This window comes from Phyllobates terribilis, unplaced genomic scaffold (genome assembly GCF_046119375.1).
Source record: "Phyllobates terribilis strain yellow unplaced genomic scaffold, ASM4611937v1 Scaffold_8__6_contigs__length_399053987, whole genome shotgun sequence".
Classification (NCBI taxonomy): Eukaryota; Metazoa; Chordata; class Amphibia; order Anura; family Dendrobatidae; genus Phyllobates; species Phyllobates terribilis.
The window spans coordinates 334,877,096-334,899,762 of NW_027362768.1; the positions used below are offsets into that span (position 1 = coordinate 334,877,096).

Below are 22,667 nucleotides of genomic sequence, written 5' to 3' on the forward strand. Positions count from 1 at the left end.
CTCAGTGACATCATTGAGCGGCGTATGATGTAATTATAGGGGCTTTTCGGCTCTCCCAGCTGCAGCTTATTTTAGGAAGCAAAAAACACAACTGTTCCTTACTCACCCTTCACTGGTCCAGCGTTGAGCCTGTGTTGCTGCTTCCCTGGTCTTTTATCAAGTGGACAGCACTGCAGCCAATAAATGAGCTCAGCGACTCTGAGTTGACTGCACAAGCCGCTCAGAGTCGCTGAGCTCACTGATTGGCTGCAACGCTGTCGGTGTGACGTCAGCGCTGCAAGAAATAAGACACCTGGAACAGCAGCGGACCCGGGGAGGGTGAGTAAAGAAAGTTTAGTTTATTTGTTTTAGAACAAACTGCAGCGGGGAAAAAAAACAACACCGATTTCTTATTTGATATGTCCTTCACAAATCTTGACACCGGTCCCAAAATAGCGGCGTAAATAGAGATATCCGATATTAAGCACTCGTGATTCCTCTTCAGGTATATAGGGAAAGCGAGAGGATCTATTTTGGGTGGAGTTTCACTTTAAGAACTGGTTGCTATGGTTTTGTTAATGTTTTTTAATGTATTCTCCGTGGCGGTATAAAATGACAGAACAATAAAGCGTCTGTAGACTTCATATAATCCTATCTCCTGCTTCACTTCAACACCTGCCCAATCCTATTTTCCAGATGAGCACGGTCTGTCACTTGGAGCATGCATCACTTCATGTGAATCCCATCATTCCGGCCTCTTGATCTTTGCCGGTGAATTAAGATACTTAGTACCTCGTTTACGGCGGGATTGCAGTCCAGGTTGGCCGCTGCTTGGGAATATCCTCATGCCCATCCAAATTCCCTTTAATACTTTGATGAGTATGCTGTCTTTTACAGTGCAAACAGGCTAGAGACAGTCTAAGGCTATGTTCACACATGTTTTTTTCAGCATTATTTGCTGCAGATTTTTATGCAAAGTTTCAGCTGCCTTTTTAAGTTACCAGCAAAGTCTATGAGATTCCAGAATTCTTCGTTCACACATCTTTTTTTTTTGTTCAGGATTTTATGCCTTTTATGTTTTTTTTGGAAAATAGAGCATGTCACTACTTTCAGCATTTTTTCACCCATAGGAAGTAATGGGTGGTGAAAAAAACGCATAAAAAATGCATCAAAATTTAAATCTGCATTTTTGATGCCAAAATAGAATGGGGTTCTTTTTTTTCACAGAACTTTATGTACATGCATAGAAAGAGACAGGACAGTGGAAAATGCATCAAAAACTCATCAAAAAAGCACCAAAGCTGCAAGAAAAATCCTGAACAAAATGCCTTTGAAGATCAGGTTTTGCAGCAGATTTGTGACCCCCAAAAAAACCATGATGTGTGAACATAGCCTTAAAATGCGTCCGTATTCCACAGGAAACAAAACGAAAAAGGTATCCAGCATATGGGTTTTCCATACAAAATCCAAATATTTTAGGATTAAGAAATATAGAATTTCCCAAAAAACGCAACCAAACCACCACTTAATTATTTTTTTTTTAAATACAGGGCAAACACGTTTTGAACATGTGTCCTTAATCCTTGCAATGATTAAGGGACGTGTGCCCTTAATCCTTGCAATGATTAAGGACACATGTCCAAAATGCGTTTGTCTTGTATTTAAAAAAAAAAAAAAAAAAAAAAAAAAAAATTTGGTGGTTCGGTTGTGTTTTTTTTGGAATTTCTATAGTTCTTCATAATGAAATATTTGATTTTTTTTTTTTATGGAACGCCCATCTTCTGGATACCTTTTTCATTTTGTTTCCTGGTGCACTACAGTTTCCGAGCAAGGAATCTCCATTTGGGTGAGCTGACTTCAAAGTTTTCTCATTATTTGTTGAGTTTACTACAGTGTTTCATGCCATTTTGATAAACATTGTCTAATTAATTGACTGACCCTTTGGCACAAATTTGCGCCACAGTTTTGTATTTTTGGTTGTTTTCTTTTTGCCTACACCGCATCGCCCTCTTTTGGGACAAAGTGTAAAAAATATCTAAAACCCCATAATATTAAATGTATATCTAGTTTTTGGTGCAAAAGCTTGCTAGGTATGAATGTAATTCCTTTCTGTTTTTCACAATCTCTGTTTTGAGGTCAGCGAATGGGAACATTTGGGGGTTATTCATTACGCCAGTCTCAAATAGCACGCTGGAGTAAGATGCACCTAATTTACTAGCTCTTACACCCCTTTCTAGCATAAATTATAGTACATTTGGCCTAATTTGAGCCTGCCCCTTTTTTTTGAAACTGTCCATTTTTTAAGCAAGTGATGTGAGCGGAGAAAAAATCGAAAAAAAAAGTTGCAACAAGAAAGTTGCAAATTATGCCGTGCGCCATAATTTGCTGCTTTTTTATGCTCTAGAAAACTGAAATAGTGGCTGAGATATATTCCCCCCATTGTTTTCATTCAGTGGATGACATGTGCTGAAAGTCAGAGCTTGGAGTTTGTGACACTTGTATCCAGCCTTGGCAATCCTCTGTAAACCCAGATTGTGTTGGCAACAGCTGCAGGCTTATGTTGGGTGAGACCATGTTGTGCAGATAGCAGATGGCGCAGTGTAAATTGTTATAGATTCCCTAGACCATACATGTCAAAATCTGGCCCATAGCTCAAATCTGGCCCACAGAGTGGTTTTATTTGGCCAGCGACACCAGAACCAGCACCCCTATGTGAGGCCAATGTTCTGTATGGAGGACTACGTGGGGCCCATTATTCTGTATGGAGGACTATGTGGGGCCCATTATTCTGTATGGAGGACTATGTGGGGCCCATTATACTGTATGGAGAACTATGTGGGGCCCATTATGCTGTATGGAGGACTATGTGGTGCCATTATTCTATATGGAGGACTACGTGGGGCCCATTATTCTGTATGGAGGACTACGTGGGGCCCATTATTCTGTATGGAGGACTACGTGGGGCCCATTATTGTGTATGGAGAACTATGTGGGGCCCATTATACTGTATGGAGGACTATGTGGGGCCCATTATACTGTATGGAGGACTATATGGGCCCATTATTCTGTATGGAGGACTATGTGGGGCCCATTATTCTGTATAGAGGACTATGTGGGGCCATTATTCTGTATGGAGGACTATGTGGGGCCCATAATTCTGTATGGAAGACTATGTGGAGCCCATTATTCTGTATGGAGGACTATGTGGGGTCCATTATACTGTATGGGGGACTATGTGGGTCCATTATTCTGTATGGAAAGCTATGAGCGGACATTATACTGTATGGAGGACTATGTGGGGCCCATTATACTGTATATTGGTTGGCCCGCGACTTTGGCCAAGTTTTTAATTTTGGCCCTTTGTGTGTTTGCCATCCCTGCTCTAGACTGTATTGTATGAACTTTCTGTCTTGTTTGGGTCAGTTCTTTTCTATTTTCCTCTGTGTTATCGATGATGCAGGTAATGGTTGCTGCATGTTCCAAGTAATACAGTTAATTCTCCCACAATAAAGTTGGTGAAAGATTCCGCTGAAAGCTGAAATCTGCATCAGGCAGATACATTTTACCTCTAGCAAATTATTAGTACAAATTGGATATTTTATGATGATTTGATTTAGATCGAAAACTGTCTAGAATACATTGTAGCAGACTCTCAGCTGTCAGAAATATTAGCTCTTGTTTTCAGCATGTGGCTTTAAAGGGGTTGTCCAGTGATAGGGAATTACCACCAGTCCACAAGATAAGTGATGACATATGGATCAAGGAAGATCCAACCACTGGGTCCTGCACCGATCTGCAAAATGGAGCATATTTATTTCCAAGAGAGTGACACGGAGGTGCGCATGCTCAACTGCCCCTCAATTCATTCTCTAGGGGACTGACAAGCGCTATACTGTTTTTTTTTTTTTTTCTGGCAGTCACATAGAAAATGAATAGAGGTGATAACTTCATTTCACTGGGCAATAACTTTACCATGGAAAACTTTTATTTTTTTTGAGTGTGAAAAATTTAAACAAAAATATTTAAAAATTATAAAACTTTTTATTGTACAATTTTTGCAGTCAACCATGGAGACACATAGGAGAGGTATACAGAAAACAAAGGAAATAACCAATAATAATCAAAAGTCGCCTCATTTTTTTTATTTTAGGAGCAAAAAAAAAAAACAAACGTGAGCTTCGTGGAGAATCTTAATGTATATTTATGCATGGGGATGTACCGCAGGGCTGAGCGACCAAAAAATTTTACTGAAAACTGCAGTGATTTTTTTTTTTTAATACCAAAATTTTGCAGCATTGCATAGTAATGTTATGTGTTAGGGAACACCTTAAGTCTAATGCCTTCAAGAATTCATTTGAAAGATATGAGGTTTATTTGCTTCAAGGGGCCAAAGAGAGGTAAGGGGGTCCATTTCCACCTCCAAAGCAGCAAGGAGCTTCTGTCATAGCAGAACTGCAAAGGGCCCATCAAATGTTCTTGCACAGGGGCCTCTTCTGTGCCCACCACCGATTTGCTTACAATGACACTGGAAGAAGCAGTAAAGGTCCGTTTATACTGCACAACTATCATGAACTAGGGTTTCAAAGAAAGCCCCTTTCATAATAAACTTGCAGTGTAACCAGGCTGCCGATCACCCGACAAACAAGCAAAACTTTAGTTTGTCTGGTGAAATCATCTTTGCTGCCGCATAAATGATCATCGTTCTCGGCAGCGCAACATTCTGTGTAAACAGAGCCTACGCTGCCAAGAGCAATTTATTACTGTTCATTTAGTGGGTATCTGAAGCGCAGGCGGCCTGCATAAACATGCTATTAAATTATGCAAAATTGTCTAGGGTCAATGGACCTTAAGGTCATTGTCCTTTGGCAACCAATTTTTATGTTTATGTAAGGTGACTGTTATTTGATATCCCTGGACTAGGGGCTCTTTCCCTATCCCTAAAGCTAGGGTGCCCTAGCTATCCCTGCTCCCTGGATTACTTCTAATGGTGAAGATGCCAGGGCCACGTACCTTGCTGAGCTCCTGACTCAGCCCTTCTCTGTCCCCTTCCACACCCAGGGAAGTGGGGAGTAATTGTATATAAGAAGACAAAAAACAGACTAACAAGGGAAGATGAAAATGCCAAACATACAAATATGCATTCACAAACAGAGTGGAATACTGGGAAGTAAAAGGAAGGAAAAAAAAAACACATGGGAGAAAATGAGGTTATGCACACCGACCAATCACCAAGCAACAGTCTTTAGAACAACACTCCAAACGCCTCCACAACAAACACCTCCACTCCACACCAGGAAGTATAAAACTAACACTGGCAATATATAATATGATGGTAAAGTGCTTCTAATCAGTGCAGGAAGACATGAAATCAGACGCTGCGGTCTTCTGGCCCCTCTCCATCATGGTAAACCCCGTGACAGTTTATTACTCCTAGTCCTAAAAATTGCCAGTTTGCAACACTTACTGGTTTTCATGTATGAAGAGTACTACAGACAAAAAATGGAGGCAACCAATCAAATGACTGCATTAATTATATATAGAACATAAAACATGAATATGATTGGTTGCTGCCGAAAACTTCTCGACTTTCCTTTGCCACAGGATCCTTTGATTAGCATTCCTATATTTAGTGATTGCTTATGTATGACAGTAGACTTAGCGATACAAAATAGAAATAACAGAGAAAGATAAAGCCGTCCATTGTCTTATACCTGGGGTGTAAGTTGAAGTCTTGTAACGGTGCCCATCACCTACCGAGTGCCATGTATAAGAATGGTGCCATTTTATGTATGCCGGTCATTTTACATAGAGATTATGAGCACCAATCAACAATATAACAAATTGATCAGCATTTGTTTAAAGGCACTTTTTCCATGGCCGATGTAAATTGTATGGGGGTGAACAATTGCTAGTTTGATTCCCCCAAGACATCCGCTGTTTACATGGGGTGATGGCAATTATTATTTTTGATGCTTCAAAGATGTGATCTGCCGATGAACTAGCTGATTGCTGTAATGTTTATTTGGGCTAGTAATGGGGCAACGTGTATTCTTATAAGCTCATTCCTACATATACGTAAAAAGGCTGTTGGACCTCGTGTACCTGACCAAGGGTGCAAACTTTGTGACTCGCCCCCTGGGCCGTGGGGCACTCTGATCCGGGCAGTAGGGGAATGATGGGAGTAGTAGTGGCAACCCGGTTCCGTGGCTCAGGGTGGTCAGGCCAGTGGTATTCCGTTATGCGCTGATGATTATGTCCGACTACGCCACCCGTGGATTGCGGTTATTAGGAACCGCCGCTGCATGCAGACCGCTGGGGCTGATGAGGTGTGCAGCTAGGGTAGTGTGACTCCCCACGGGAACAGTGCGGCCCCAGGGCAGTATAATGGATGGTGGGAGTGATGGTGGTGAGAGTCCCAGTACCGGTAGTGCTGGAGGCGCGAAGGAGCACACAGACAACAGGTTGCAGTCCAGGGCCTTTACTAAAACAGGTAAACTGACCCATAAACAGTCCCGGCTAGGAGGGAACCTGGATGTCTGAGAGCAATGGGGAAATTGGCCCTGGTCAGGGTGAGGGTGTAGGCCTACCGTGCTTTCTGTGCTCCTTCTGGCTATCTCCTCCTTATAGGGTAACAGCCCACATTTCCGAGCTTTCCGTGTACTCTCGCCTGTATGGCCTGCGACGTGGGTTCCTTTCTGCTCCCGGCCTGGTACGGCTTTACTGGTCCCTTCTGTTGTGGCAGGGCCTCCATGTTTCTAAGGCCAAGGAACATACAGTCCCCTGCGGACTGGTTATCTGCTGTGGGATGTGGAATCCTCCCAGCCCCAGACACCAAAGTCTGGTAAATTAAGTCCTTTATCTGCTAAGACAGGCTCACTACGCCTCTTGTCTCTGGCTTGTGGCTCTCCTCCTGCCACACTTCCTCTTAGGTGCAATACAACTTTCTGTCCCTGCTCTGCTCCGGGACAAGTCTCAGTACTGAGACAGGTCATCCAGTTCTCTCTAACCCTGCCCCCAGCACCAGCTTTTATAGGGGCAGCCTGCTCCCCCTATTGGCCTGAGACAGGAGGTATTGCATGCTAATGTTCCCCTGACTAGAGAACCTCCCCCTTGCTCTCAGACACAGCTTTATTACATTTTGTGGCATCCAGGCCAGGGTGACACATTTTCACTTGTCAAACTTGTCAATCTGTCTGTAAAAACATTATAGAGTCATTTTAATTCTTATTGCATAATATATTTTATCAGAGAAATCTGCTTCTCCTGGACTTATTCTCAAAATTTTCAATTTTTGGGTAAAATCTGTATTCGGTGAAGACAGATTTTTAAATGAGTTTTCCAGAACTTTAACATTGATTTCCTATGCTTAGGATTGGTCATCCATGTCTGATCTGTGGGGTACCTCCACCGATCAACTGTTCCCGGTGGCAACCGCAGCTGGAACTGCTTAGTTATGGAGCTGCACAGTTCCGTTGACTATATAGTGCCCATGGCCCAGTACTGGACATCCGCCCCCTACTGATTTGAATAGAAGGACTAGTCATCAGAGCGTCTTTGTCCGTGGCCAGATTTTATATAGATGTTTCCTGTGAAACACAGCAGTGTTTAAGAGTAAAACGTACCTGGCTGAATTAATACAACTAGTGTAAGATTCATGCTTCCCAGGGTTCAGGCAGCACACATCATCTGTCAGGGTTCCTATAATCTTATCCACATGTTGCTTCTTTTTTTTTTTTGGTGCTGAAATTGGCGTATGTTGCACAGTATGTCAGTTTCTATTGTGAAAAAGCACTTTTTTTTGTTTTTGTTTTGGATTTAGTGATCCTAAAAAAAATCATGTTCCATCACTCTCCTGTTGTATTTTTGGAGCATTTCCACAACCAAAAGAAAACGCTCATCTTTCACAACTTTGGAAATTATGCATGGATTTTAGCTGCAGATCTCACTAGGAAATTGTGCACAGATTTTAGCTGCAGATTTCACTTTGGAAATTATGCACAGATTTTAGCTGCAGATTTCACTTTGGAAATTATGCACAGATTTTAGCTGCAGATTTCACTTTGGAAATTATGCACAGATTTTAGCTGCAGATTTCACTTTGGAAATTATGCACGGATTTTAGCTGCAGATTTCACTTTGGAAATTATGCACGGATTTTAGCGTCAGATTTCACTATGGAAAATATGCACGGATTTTAGCTGCAGATTTCACTTTGGAAAATATGCACGTAAAATTTGTACCAAATATACAATGTGCCAAAGGAGGCCATGTAACTCATAGACCATTACAGCTTCTTTTGTTCTGCAGAGAGATAGGGGTGTCCTGAGTGCTGGACCCAAACTGATGACCTATAGTAAAACTAGAACATCACTGTGTGTTTTCCATGGAAAAATATAATAAATAATAAAAAAAAAATATGCAATAATATTTAATATATTATATGGAGTATTTTTTTTTTATTATACAACATTGTTTTTATTATTTATCATACAGAATGAATAAATAAGTGCGTAATGTGAAGGATTTTTTGTGCAGACCATTCATTTTATAGAATGATTCCATCTAACAAAAGCAATACCTAGTTTATTTTATTGTATCTTTCCTCTAATATTTCGAGGTCTTTGTGAACGGGTGTTTTTAAAGCAGTTACTGTCTTTCAAGTAAACTGGAAATAATGTCCTGATAATGTGTTGCCCGCCCTGCATTCATATCATTAAATATATGGGAATCGGCTAATTAGACGCTGCCTTTCGAATCCATGACAATGTTTTGACTCCCAGTCGTAATTAAAATTCCCACCGCCGTTCTCATTGACTAATCAATGTCGGCAGCTTGTATTGATTCGCATCTCGCCTTCTGCCTTTGTCTGTATAATCATACCTTAGGAGCTCCTGCTTGTATGGGAAATCAAAAGTTTAAAAGGGGGGGGGGGGGGAGAAACCAAAAAAAAGACAAAGTCATTTCAATCAGCGTCTGAGCCGCGGCTTGGACTTTTGATGTCTTTAAGTCGCCCCCTTACAATAGAAAGTGGCGTCGTTCTTAAGTGGGCGTTTTGTCTGAGGCTGGAAGTCGAGATTCAGATGTCTATCTTTTTGTGTTATTCGGCTTAATAAAGTCTATACTGCAACTTCATTAGTGGGAATTAATATTTAATGATGTTTAAATATTGCTGCCGCGTAGCCGCGAAGGATCAGAGAACGGATTTCCATTCCATGACTTATTTAAAAGGAATTTATTAATTGTTCAAGATTCGCATGCAGCATCCTGTTGTCAGCAGGTAATGCTGTAAGTTATTGCACATAGTGATGATTTAGATGGCCGAAGGGGAGGAGGGGGTTATTAAAGGAACAATAAAGTGAAAAAGGAAAATCCATTATTATATCTTATGTTGTAATCTAAATTGTGAAAAATATATAAAGACTTTTTCTATATTTGGCCAATTAGCGATCTCTATTCATTATCCCATCTTACGAAACCCAAGATAAAAACAAAATAAGCAAATACTCTGCAGCAAATAAATAGCTATAGTGCATGAAAATAATATAGAGTGCTTAGGTAGCATAATTTTGTAAAAAAAAAAAAAAAATGTTAAAGCCATCCCACCACGTCAAGGTGACCCTATTCGGGACGGTCCTAGCCTCTAGTATTAAAACATTACCATATGTCAAGTGACTAAGAGCTGAGAAGGACTGACACCCAGCCATGGGGAACTACATAAATGCAATGTCCAGCTCAAGGCCACAACCCTTATTTGCACAGAGTGCAAAAAAAAAAAAAAACCTAAAGAAATGAACTGGAATAGAAGTTATCCCCATCTTGCTGCAAGGCAACTTTCTGCCGGAGGAGCCTCTCCCCCACTATTCTGTAACGAGGTTCACAAAATCACCTTTATACTCTGTTCTTGGCCAAGCTGTTTTTACCCTTCTCTGTTGCCAGAAGTCAATGTAGATATCTGCTAAACAAAACTGGGATCCTTTGCTTTGGGGTAGCTTGTCTTCTATGTGGGTTTTTGCTAGACAATGTGTCCCTTGCAATCAGTCTGGTTGCTATTCGGAAAGTCTCCAGTTCTAAAGAGTAGGTCAACAATGGATGAAGATGTCATGATGCAAGGACCTTAAACAGTTCCGAGAACTAAGAAGCTGCGCCTGTGCCCATAGCACCTTTCCAAATTAGCATTGCGTCGGATCTGCAGGACAATCCCATTCAGACCTCCCCTTTCTGAAAGTGGAGATAGTTTGAAGGGACCTCCACCCCTTTACAAATTTACCATCAAAAGTAGCAAGAGATCTTAAAAAGGGAACATCTCTGGTTGATTTGATGCCGTTCCCAAACATTATGGTGTTGGGGCACCATAATGTTTGGGAATGGCATCAAATCAACCAGAGATGTTTCCGTTTTATAAGGGGGTTGTCTACCTTTGTCTGCCTCGTGCTTCTCTGACCAACGCTATTTTGCTCTGCTCCGCCATTCATTTCCAGCTCTCCGCTCTTCTCTCGGGTCATCCTCCTTTGCTCTAAACAGTGCCCGATGCCCCTTCTCCACCATGCTAACACTTTGCGAACTAGAACTGCTATGTAAGGTTTCTCTGGTTTCAAGCATGCACTGGACAGCCATGCCCATCATGGTCAAAAAGGAGGAACGTCTCTGCTGATGTCCTGTGTATAAGGCAGTGATATGGAGGCACTGTACCTCTTAACGTGATGTCAGCAGAATAATATGCAAGCAGGGTTGGATGGATCACGTGATCGCCAGGGACAATGCCAAAACAGGATCTCGCCATTGATAAGCAATTTTACAAAGTGGATTCAACTGTCATTGGGAATCTTTAGAATTTTCAAAGGGTAAAAATGGGATAAACCTCTTTAGCAATGTTCCCATCTCCAAGATCCTATCCCAATATGTTGTAGGTGTAGTAATAATAATAACAACAAATACCTCAAATTAGGAATCTATTGTAGTTCTTCTGATTAGCTGTGTAGTTTACCCCATGTGCAGGGCATTGCAGTAGCTTTGGTACCCATGAATATGACCACTCCTATAGTGACAGTTAGTTGTTAGTGGTTGTAACCATGGATATCTAAGCTACTGCAATGCCCTGCACATGAGTGTAATTCCCCTTTAGGGCTACCACGGTAAACTGGGTGTTATGGGGGGTCTCACCTCTCTAGGGCGCAGTGCCTCCACCCCAATCTTGATTGGAGCTCTCTCTCTGAGACTGCAGAAGGACTGTTATCTTCTGCCAGGGGCTGATTCGGGAAGCCCCTGCCACAGCTCAGTACACACTCACAAGGAACAGGAGTAAAACCGTTAAACAGGTTTATTGCTATGCAGCAGAATTGAGGTGGGTTTAAAGGAATAACATACAATACAAGTAACAGTGCTCGATAAAAGTCATATACACATCACAGTCTACTTCTACTCCGACCTTGCAAATATAACGTAGCAGGTTTTCCCTTTTTGTATTAACTCAGTCCAAACGTTGGGGCCCAGTTGCCGCGCAAATAAGAACCGTTGGTGCACTTAGATGAATATTAATGTCCATAGTCTGGGTTGTAGTGTACTCGCTGTAAATAGCGCTGGTAGAACCACAAGTCTCAGAAGGGCACTCACTGTGTGTCTCAAACGGTCGGATGGTTCTCTGGACACCAGTTGGGGGCGGCAGGATTCAGTCCTTTATATGGTGGGAGTGCCGGCAGAACTCTGAGTCCTTGATGTAACTTGCTTCAGAGGGTGACAAGACCGTGCTCTCTCCAGCAGCGCAGGTATCTCAGAGGGGGCCGCCACACTCGGCAGCGTAGAGGAATGCAGATCCACACCGCTCCGTCCCTCACAGCAAGCTGCCATGCTCTTTTTTTTTTTTTTTCTCTGAACTTTCACTTTCACTTCCTGCCCAGCTCCCTCACCCAAGTCCCTCATCATCCAATCCACTCTCTCTCCTTCTATCCTTCCAGGCTGTGTCATCTGACTGAAACAAGGGTCCCTGGGAATTGTAGTCCACTGCAGCTCAGGGGAAAAACGGTTAATGTCTGTAGGTCCCTGTTTAACAGCAGCTGCAAAGCTCTTCTTAGTGTCTGTAAGTTCCAGTATAACGGTAGCTGCCCTGACAATTCCCTGTGCAGGTGTTACATGGGGTAAGCAACATAGCATATCAAATGAACTATATTACATTTCTAATTGGTGGTATTTGTTGATATTATAATTATGGCACCTACTAGGTAATGGGATAGGATATTGGAGAGGGGAATACCTCTTTAAGTTCTAGCGTCTGTGGGTCTTGGAGGAAAATGAGTACTATCCATGAAGTCCCCACTTGACAACTTGCGTTACTTGAAGGATTGTTGCTAACCTCTTGGTGCCAGATACCAAAAGGCATCTTCAGCGGTCTTATGGAATCCATGCTTTGATGAGCTAGGGAGGGGAATGCAAGTCATCATGCAGAATGGGTCTTTACATAGTATATTATATATTATACATAAGACTAATTGTAACTGTTTCTCCATTGCTACATAAATCTGTGAAGTTTGGTCATCTCATATGAGACACATTGACTAGTCCTTAAACGGAATCTGTCAGTAGGATCAACCCTCCTAAGCCGTTTACATGGACATGTAGGTCATAGGAAGCTGAATTAAGTGATACCTAGATGGCTGCAATATTATATCTTATTCCAGAGAAATCCACATTTTTCTAATATGTAAATAAGCTGTTAAGATCTATGGGCCGGACATAGATCTCCCTGAGAATCTACCTCCAAAGCTTATTTTAAATTTAAAAGGGGCGTTACCAGTGCGAGACGTGAAATAACTGACAGTCTGCTCTCCTGATCTACATGTCTCACACTGGTAACTCCCCCTTTCATCTATAATAACCTATAGTCAGATTCTCAAAGAGATCTATGTCCGGCCCATAGATCTTAACAGCTCATTTACATATTAAGAAAAATATGGATTTCCCTGGAATAAAACATCGGATCACAGATATCAAGGTATCATTTATTCAACTTTCTATGACTTACATGCCCATATAGACTGCTTAGGAGGGATGATCCTACTGACAGATTCCCTTTAAGCCCTAATATGTTGCATCTTGACTACAATTAATGTGTTTTGCTCTTTCTATTGTTCCATGGAGTCAGTTTGTGACAGCGCAAGAGATTTTAGACCTTGTGCAGAATCTGGATAAATCTCAAGTGATGTAACATCACATTGGATTAATGTACTGCGGCCAACTCGTTATGCTGCATATTTTCTGCACACGACGTTTCTTACTGACATTGGAAAGGATCGTCGTTAGGATTTGTTCTAGCAGATGTGATGTTCCGTCTTTCCTCCTCACTATTGCACCCACTCCAGTATTTCCTTCCGTAGTTAAATGGAACAGATTGTAACGCTGATTGAAAGCCGGACCTTAGAAGCCATTAGAAAAGCAGAAAATAAAACCCAATCCAATTTTCTCTGGTTCCAATATGTTTCCCATCACTGAGTAAAAGGACTTTTTTTTTTACACGACCTTAACCTCATGCCTCTATTTCCAGACAGCACAAAATATTCTCAAAACATTTTAGTTTTGCTATTCTGGTGCCAAAATTGCCTAGTAGTCTACTTCTACTTCAAAAAGTTTTACTTTTATTAAAAGTTTTCGGAATGTTTCAGGGGGGAAAGCAAGGAACAAATTAGTCCTTAGTGCAAATTCTGCAATATGACCTTCTCTATTGAGTGCCATCTTGCGTAGCAAAAGAGTCCTTCAGGAACCAGTGCAAAGAGCAACTGCTCCTTCTATAATTACGCCCCTGCTTAAATGTATCACATTCTCTCTCCATTTTTATCTTGGTTCCATATACTTTTTTTTTTTTAAAGAAATGCTAAATTAAAAAGTTGCACAAACAAAAAAATTACAAAAGTTACTTTCTTAAAGTGAACTTTCAGGGATGCTCTACCACCTGATCTGACATTTGCGTGGAGAGATGCAGATGCAGCAAGTATCCCCCATGGGTGACAGTTGGGGTAGAGAGTTTCCCTTTAATCTTTTCCTCTCATATGATCAATCTTATGAACTTTTTTAAACTTGATTTCTGGTACAGTGTGGCTGTGCCCCTTCCAAAGCCTCATTTTACACCTCCTCCACGACGCGCGTCTGGGTTCCATGGATGACGAAACATCTCGTCGTCACACCGAGGAAGTCAGGAGTTTTCCGGAAGTTTTTGCTAACACTAACGTAAGTCCTTGAGGGTCTTCCCCCATATATATATTTTTTGTAGCTGTCCAACCTTTACGGCTAGTTGGCAAGTATGACTTTTATCCTATTTTGATTCAGAATGGAGAAATACATAAAGAATGTTTCTTTGCGCTATGGTAGATCGTCTCACTCAGCTTCTCAAAGAGGTAATCGCAGAAACACTTAACATTTAAATTTTCATCTGGTTTATTAAAAACATCCTGCATAAACCAGTGCATCATTAAATAAAATAAACACAGCCCTTCTGGCATAATGGGGAAAAACAAAATGCCATACAGTACAGTCTGTGTGGTTCGGGGATCTGCCGACTCAGGAGAACAAAACAAGATTCAGTTCCCTTTAATATGAGCACAGCTTTGGAGCTCTCCTCTCCAGAGACACCGAACAATGAATGACTCCAACAGCTCCACATTTACTTTCTGGACCACTCCCTGGGGTGGAGATATGGTGAACAGCCTCCCATCCACTCTTCAGCTGTTCACAAAAACTCAGCCCTTAATATAGCTGATTAACCCTTCTCAGCGCATACCATGCAGGAGAATTTTTCTAGGTTTATATCACTGAGGCTAACATCCTCAGTGACACATATCTCCACTCCAGTATTTTACCAGTGACCTTCTCACAACGTCCAAAGAGATCAGTAGTTCTTCCTCCTGAAACTTGTTGCAGAAGGAGCCTGTCCCTATTCGTTTCTGCAATAGAGACATTTTTTCTAAATTCCCACCTTCGTTTGCCAACAAAAAAATGTGCGTACTCATTTATGCGTTTTTCTTTTTCAATCAATTTTTATAATTAATTTAAATTAGTTTTTCAATCCATTTGCCATTTATCTCTGTGATAATGAAAACGGATTGTGATCTCATCTAGATAAATATTTAACTAGTTGCCGTTATCTTGTTCCTTTTTAGACTCTGGAAGCCAAAGTGCAAGTGGCACACATCAATACCTGCCCCAGCATTTGCATAGGATTTGCTTGACCCATTTACTTACTTTTGTACTGCAAAACACACATTGACAATATGCAACAAATTCTCTATATGACCGAAATACTCATTAAATTACTAATGAGAACCATAATAATACTCAGTTTGATGATGGTGTCTATGTAATAGGAGTAAGAAAAAAAATAATAATTAAAAACTGTAGTAAAGTTATATTAGAGGGTTGATAAACTTGTACATTTTTGCACAGGGCAAAGACTGTATGATGGCACATAGAATGCCTAAATGTGGCCGACGCTGACTATGCCCCACGAAGGGCACAATTTGTGTCAATGATGTGTGTCGCACCACATGTGACAGTGTACGGCCACATAGTCTTCGGAAGACCCAAAGAGTCTCCAATTCAACTTTTACGTCTGAATTAGACCAATCAAATCTTAATAGAATTTTCCAAAATTTTCTTATTTCTAAGTAGAAATACTGTGTGATGCCTTAAGATGTCTTCATATGGCACTTTGAAACATTACGACTCCATACGCATTCTAAGGTTGTCCTAAATGGATGGATTATATGGAGCCACGATTGGCATGTGTGCATAAACTTCACTTTAAAGGGAATCTCTGACCAGGTTTTTGCTACCTTAGCTGAGAACAGCATGATGTAGAGAAAGAGACCCTGATTCCAGCGATGTATCACTTAGTTTACTTGGGCACAGCAGTTGTCATGCAATCAGATTTTTTATATGTAGCAAAGCTGAGAAATCGAACCTCACCCACACCCCTGATTGGCATCTTTCTGTGTACACTATATATTGACAGTATAAGTAGCTAATCAGAGGAGGGGGCGTGGTTGGACCAGGAGGCACCTGGGCAGCTAGACCTGTAGTGATAATCTCCTGCTGATAAAACACTTGTATTTAAACAGCCTAATAAGTGACACATCTCTGAAATCAGTGTCTCATCCCCTACAACATGCTGCCCTCTGATTACATAGATAAACCTGCTGACAGCTTACATTTAAATCGGTTGGAAATGTTGATGACATGATCAATCCTCATTTTTTTTTAGAGAAGCTATCGTTGGATAGTTATCTATTGTTTAAATCCGTTTTTTGTTACATGTACTTTTAAAAAAATATTGGCCTTATTTTTCATTTTTTTTCATCATAATCTTTATTAAAAAGCAAAGTATTAATCTTGCAATTTTCACACTGGCCACTGGGGCTTTTTAGACTCATACTTTGTTTTTTTTCAGGAAGAGTTTACTGCAACCTCATTATCATCAGAAACCGAATTACAATGGCTGATAATGGCTCTATACACAGCTGATAAGACAGGATCCACCAATCACAACAGGCTGTTTCAGCTGACCCTATTCCCCCTTTCCTTCACAATGATCTTTGCAATTTGCTCACTAAAAGATAGGGTTGGAATCCAACTATTATGGCTATGTACATGTGTTGTTTCCTGAAACAATAGAAAGCTAGATTCTAAAAATCCCGAGTGGCCTGTATGAAAATTGCAAAATTTCTATAGTTATGTATTTTTATTTATTTTTATAGATCTTGTGATATGTGAAAAAATAAGCATTGCCAGAAATAAAAAAAAAAAAAAGAATTTAACACACAAACCCGGTTTAAACAATTGGTTGTTTTCTGATGATTGCTTTGCTTTTAAAGGGGAGAAAAAAAAAAAAATCTTTAAATGTTCATTTAATGAATACACCTCAACTACATTGTCTCCATTGGGAAGAAACAACAGATGCATTATTGACTTGTAAAAAGGCTGAATGGTACAAAAGGATATTAGTTTTGATTCTTATATTAAAAATGCTTAAAAGTGTCTTAGTACGCCATACTAAATACCCGCTGAAATGTACGGCTGACAACATATGTCTTTTATTGAATTTCTAAGTGTGGGATTAACCTCAGAAAATTGTAATAATTGCCTACAGCCCCATTAAAGGTATTTTACGTAAGTATCATTGAGGAGCGTGCAATTGATTAGCTGGTGAGACTGAGACAATGGATATGTGTTCTCGTGGCATTTAAAGGTGTACTTAACGTACCTACTGCAATCAGGCGGTGAAATAAGTAAGCCCATAGAGGGGTGCTTAAAAAGGGACCACTTATGTACTGAAATTCAAGACACAGACAGTGCTTTATTTCCTTCTTCATATAATTTCCATGTGTGTTGAAATCCTTTCTACACTGTGTTCCAAATTATTATGCAAATAATATTTTCTCAGATTTTCCCAAATTACCTACATGAATTGCAGTCATTGTAATTTTCCAGTCAAATAACTATTAGAGTACAATTGAGAGGTTTTTGTACAAACTGCCTATGATAACAGGATATTTAAAAAAAAAAAAAAAACTCAAACTGCACTCAAAATGCATGTTCCAAATTATTATGCACAGCAGAGTTTTCAACCTTTTCATTTTAATAAAGAACAAAAAAATGGTCATTTTTGAAATTATAAGCATTAGCAGGTTATTAGAAACTGAAATCAAACAGTTTTCAACTCAAAACTTTATTCTAGGTGATGTTACATTTGCACATAGGACCCCTTGTTCGAAAGGAGCTTCTGAACTCTCTCGTCCATTGAATTTGTCAGGTTTTGGATGGTTTCTGCTTCAATTGTTTTGCATGAGGACAGAATACCCCCCCAGAGCTGTTGCTTAGATGTGAACTGCCTCCCGCCATCATAGACACTCCTTTTGATGATGCTCCAGAGGTTCTCAATGGGGTTGAGGTCAGGGGAGCATGGGGGCCACACCATAAGTTTGTCCCCTTTTATGCCCATATCAGCCAGAGATGCAGATGTGTTATGTGCAGCATGAGACGGGGCATTATCATGCATGAAATGACCTCGATGGTCCAGATGGATGGAGTGGAGGATGGCTGGTTGATGGACACCCCATGCAAACACAGCTACGGCGCTAACAAGGAGGAGGTGGAGTAATGTTTTGGGCTGGAATCATGGGGAGAGAGATTGTCGGCCCCTTTAGGATCCCTGAAGGGGTAAAGATGAACTCTATAATGTATGTGGAGTTTCTCAAACAGAACTTGCTGCCATGGTTCAAGAAGAAGAACCGTGTATTCCGCAGCAAGATCATTTTCATGCATGATAATTCCCCGTCTCATGCTGCACATAACACATCTGCATCTCTGGCTGCTATGGGCATAAAAGGGGACAAACTTATGGTGTGGCCCCCATGCTCCCCTGACCTCAACCCCATTGAGAACCTCTGGAGCATCATCAAAAGGAGTGTCTATGATGGCGGGAGGCAGTTCACATCTAAGCAACAGCTCTGGGAGGGTATTCTGTCCTCATGCAAAACAATTGAAGCAGAAACCATCCAAAACCTGACAAATTCAATGGACGAGAGAGTTCAGAAGCTCCTTTCGAACAAGGGGTCCTATGTGCAAATGTAACATCACCTAGAATAAAGTTTTGAGTTGAAAACTGTTTGATTTCAGTTTGTAATAACCTGCTAATGCTTATAATTTCAAAAATGACCATTTTTTTGTTCTTTATTAAAATGAAAAGGTTGAAAACTCTGCTGTGCATAATAATTTGGAACATGCATTTTGAGTGCAGTTTGAGTTTTTTTTTTTTTTTTAAATATACTGTTATCATAGGCAGTTTGTACAAAAACCTCTCAATTGTACTCTAATAGTTATTTGACTGGAAAATTACAATGACTGCAATTCATATAGGTAATTTGGGAAAATCTGAGAAAATATTATTTGCATAATAATTTGGAACACAGTGTAGAATCCTATAAGGAACATTTTTTTTTACTTAAATGTATGTATCTTTGGCTAAAAATAATTTTTGCAATTGGTTTTCATTAAAAATGTTGCCAAGTTTGCCTTCTATACCTTTTAGGCTATGTGCCCACGTTGCGGACCTGAAGCATATTTTTTACGCTTCTCCCTGGCGGGAAAATCGCATGCGGATATTACATGCGGTTTTCCCGCCAGGTAGAAGCGTTTGTGAGGCGTCTTTGCATGCATTTCCGCATGCGGGTTATCAAGCACTTCTCCAAGCATCACTTGGAAAAGTGCTTGACAACTTGTTCAGAATGGTAAAAAATAAAAAAATAAACTTTATACTCACCTTCTGATGCATTCTCTGCCCCGTCCGGAGTCTTGAGCGGCTCACGCTGTTGTGTGCAGGACCTGCGGTGACGTCATTGAGTCATGTGGTGGGTCACATGACTCAATGACGTGGCAGGTCCTTCAGACAACAGCGCGACGGAGGGAAAACATCAGAAGATAAGTATAAACTTTATTTTATTCTTTTTTTTACAGGTTCTTTGGTACCCAGGTCTGGAGGAGAGTCTCCTCTCCTCCAGACTTGGGTACCATCCGCACATTGATTCCGCAGCGCTTCCGCAAAATTAATGAACATGCTGCGGATTTTTGACTGCAGCATATACGCTGCGGAAAAATCCGCAGCATGGGCATTGACATTGCGGAATGCCATTGGGGACCATGGGGTGCGGATCTACATGCGTTTTTCAAGCGTTTACGCTGCGGAAATTCCGCAGCATATACGCTTGAAAAACGCTACGTGGGCACACAGCCTTATGTTGATTAGTTAACTAAGAATTTGTCAGTGAGTCTGATCTAATGGGAGCTTTATGACTGTTATCCTTCCTTTTTTTTGAGTTCCCCCTCAGCTGATTTAAGACGCAAAGTTCAGCTCAACTCTCATATGGTCATAAATCAACTGAGAGCAGCTCAGAAGAAGCAAGATAGGTAATGGACTTTACCATCAGAAGGAGCTCACTGACAAATTCTCATTTAACTCATTCTGCATATACGCCTACTCTGGCTTGAATAGAAATTGAATTCATATTGACCCCCCCCCCTAATGGGAACTACAAAAAATGCAGATTGTGTTGGAGAACCTAAAGTGTACTTGTCCTTTTGCACAAAAACTGTAGAAAAGTATGGTTTTCTGCCCTTATCACCGGCCACCAGTTATAGCTTTTGGTGCACATACCAGCCTTCTAAGTTCTGAATTTTTCAATTCTCATGCTCTATAACTTGCCATCCATTCTTTTTCAGTAGGCTATTCCTAGTCATTGGTGTTCTGCCATCACTATATGTGCTGGAACTTTCTGCCCTTAGCTTCCCAACATCTTTGATATGAATATACTAGAGAGATGGCCTATAAATAAGGGGGATCCCCTCCAGCTAAAACATTTTTACTTATAAAGGAGAAAAGGAGGGAGCACTAGATCAAAATAATTAGCATATCAAAAAGTTTATTTTATCAAAATAATTTAAAATGTTATAGTATAAATATTATCATATACAGAGATGCAGGACATAAACTTAGTACAAAAGGTTTTGAGAGACCTGTGAGCTGGACTATTAGATTGTCCTTCATACTTTCCTTATACTATTTAAGATCTCTTAAGTTGGACTCAAAGGAGAGGGGGTCAAAAAACAATCTAATAGTCCAGCTCACAGGTCTCTCAAAACCTTTTGTACTAAGTTTATGTCCTGCATCTCTGTATATGATAATATTTATACTATAACATATTTTAAATTATTTTGATAAAATAAACTTTTTTGATATACTAATTATTTTGATCTAGTGCTCCCTCCTTTTCTCCTTTATAAGTGAAAATCTTTGATATGAATGTATGCAGCTTGGCAGACAGGAGAGCAAGAGCAAAGCGACAAAAACCCACCCCCATTTTCTGTAGAGGGTCAAAGACCCGCCCAGCTTTCTGTAGAGCATCAAGGACCTGCCCTAACTTCCTGTAGAGCGTCAAAAATCCGCCCTAACTTCCTGTAGAGGGTCAAAGACCCGCCCTAACTTCCTGTAGAGGGTCAAAGACCCGCCCTAACTTCCTGTAGAGGGTCAAAGACCCGCCCTAACTTCCTGTAGAGGGTCAAAGACCCGCCCTAACTTCCTGTAGAGGGTCAAAGACCCGCCCTAACTTCCTGTAGAGGGTCAAAGACCCGCCCTAACTTCCTGTAGAGGGTCAAAGACCCGCCCTAACTTCCTGTAGAGGGTCAAAGACCCGCCCTAACTTCCTGTAGAGGGTCAAAGACCCCCCTCTCGAAACTTGGATGCACTTTAAGGGCTTGTACAGTACTATGGACACATGGCTGCTTTACTTCGAAACAGTGCCACATCTGTTGACAGGTTGTGAGTGGTATTGCAGCTAGGCATTATTTACTTTAATAGAGCTGAAATACCAAACCATGGAAAGCGTGGCACTTTATGGAAGAAAGCAACCATGTTTTTCTGATCTTGTTGCTAATGACATAGGTAAATATATATATATATTTTTTATTGTTATTAGTCCGGAGTTCAGCTTTGTGACCCCTTCTTGTCTCTCCCCCCCCCCGCAGATGACATGGAAGCTATTCCTGTCAAGCAGTTTGTCAAACACATCAGTGAGCTCTATTCTAACAACCAGCATGGGTTCTCCGAAGAATTCGAGGTACGTTTGTGCTTTAAATAAATTTTATTGCGAATTCAGAATATGTTAAAAATTAAAATGCAAATATTATGTTTCTGTAATTATATATGCGGCTTTTTTTATGGCGCAATTTACCTTATGTTGCGCACGATTAAAAGAGCTGCAATAAATTGTCTTTATGTGCTCAGTCATTCTGGCTGCAGTTAAGTGAGATATATTGTCCTGCTGTAAACGGCTGGAGCTGAATGCAGATGTGACCCACACATGGGCAATCTGGGGCCGGCGTCACAAGAGATTCTTCAGCCTAACAATTGAAGAATGGTGCTGCTTGATAAATGCTCCTTTCATGCATATTTTCTGACCATTGCCAAAAGCCTGGCCAGTCACAACAGGAATGAACCGCCAAAAAAAATGGACGGTAATGAAAATAACAAAAGAGGAAGAAAATATAAAGATGTACAGTTTTCTTTTTAACTTTCACCAGAGAAGATAATGGAAGGAATAGTCTATTTTATTGTATTGAGAATATATTTTACTCTTCAAACCGAATCAAACAGAAAGAAAGATGCTTATAGACAGATCCTGATGAAGATGGATTAGTATGAGAAAAAAAATAGATGGATACAGAGAGAGATGTGGTGTAGGGATGGATACAGAGAGAGATGTGGTGGAGGGGTGGATACAGAGAGATGCGGCAGAGTGAGGGATACAGAGAGAGATGTGGTGGAGGGATGGATACAGAGAGAGATGTGGTGGAGGGGTGGCTACAGAGAGAGATGCGGCAGAGTGAGGGATACAGAGAGAGATGTGGTGGAGGGGTGGATACAGAGAGAGATGCGGCAGAGTGAGGGATACAGAGAGAGATGTGGTGGAGGGGTGGATACAGAGAGAGATGCGGCAGAGTGAGGGATACAGAGAGAGATGTGGTGGAGGGATGGATACAGAGAGAGATGTGGTGGAGGGGTAGATACAGAGAGAGATGCGGCAGAGTGAGGGATACAGTGAGAGATGTGGTGGAGGGGTGGATACAGAGAGATGTGGCAGAGTGAGGGATACAGT

General features: G+C 40.9%; 1 protein-coding gene across 2 annotated transcripts in view; it reads left to right on the top strand.

Moving 5' to 3' along the window:
* PTPRG (protein tyrosine phosphatase receptor type G) overlaps positions 1 to 22,667 on the top strand; it is a 595,254-nt gene that overhangs the window by 499,284 nt on the left and 73,303 nt on the right. For both annotated transcript variants that reach the window (XM_073644646.1, XM_073644647.1), the window contains one exon: positions 21,538 to 21,629. In XM_073644646.1, the coding sequence (XP_073500747.1) occupies positions 21,538 to 21,629 (92 nt within the window). The remainder of the gene's footprint in view (positions 1 to 21,537; positions 21,630 to 22,667) is intronic.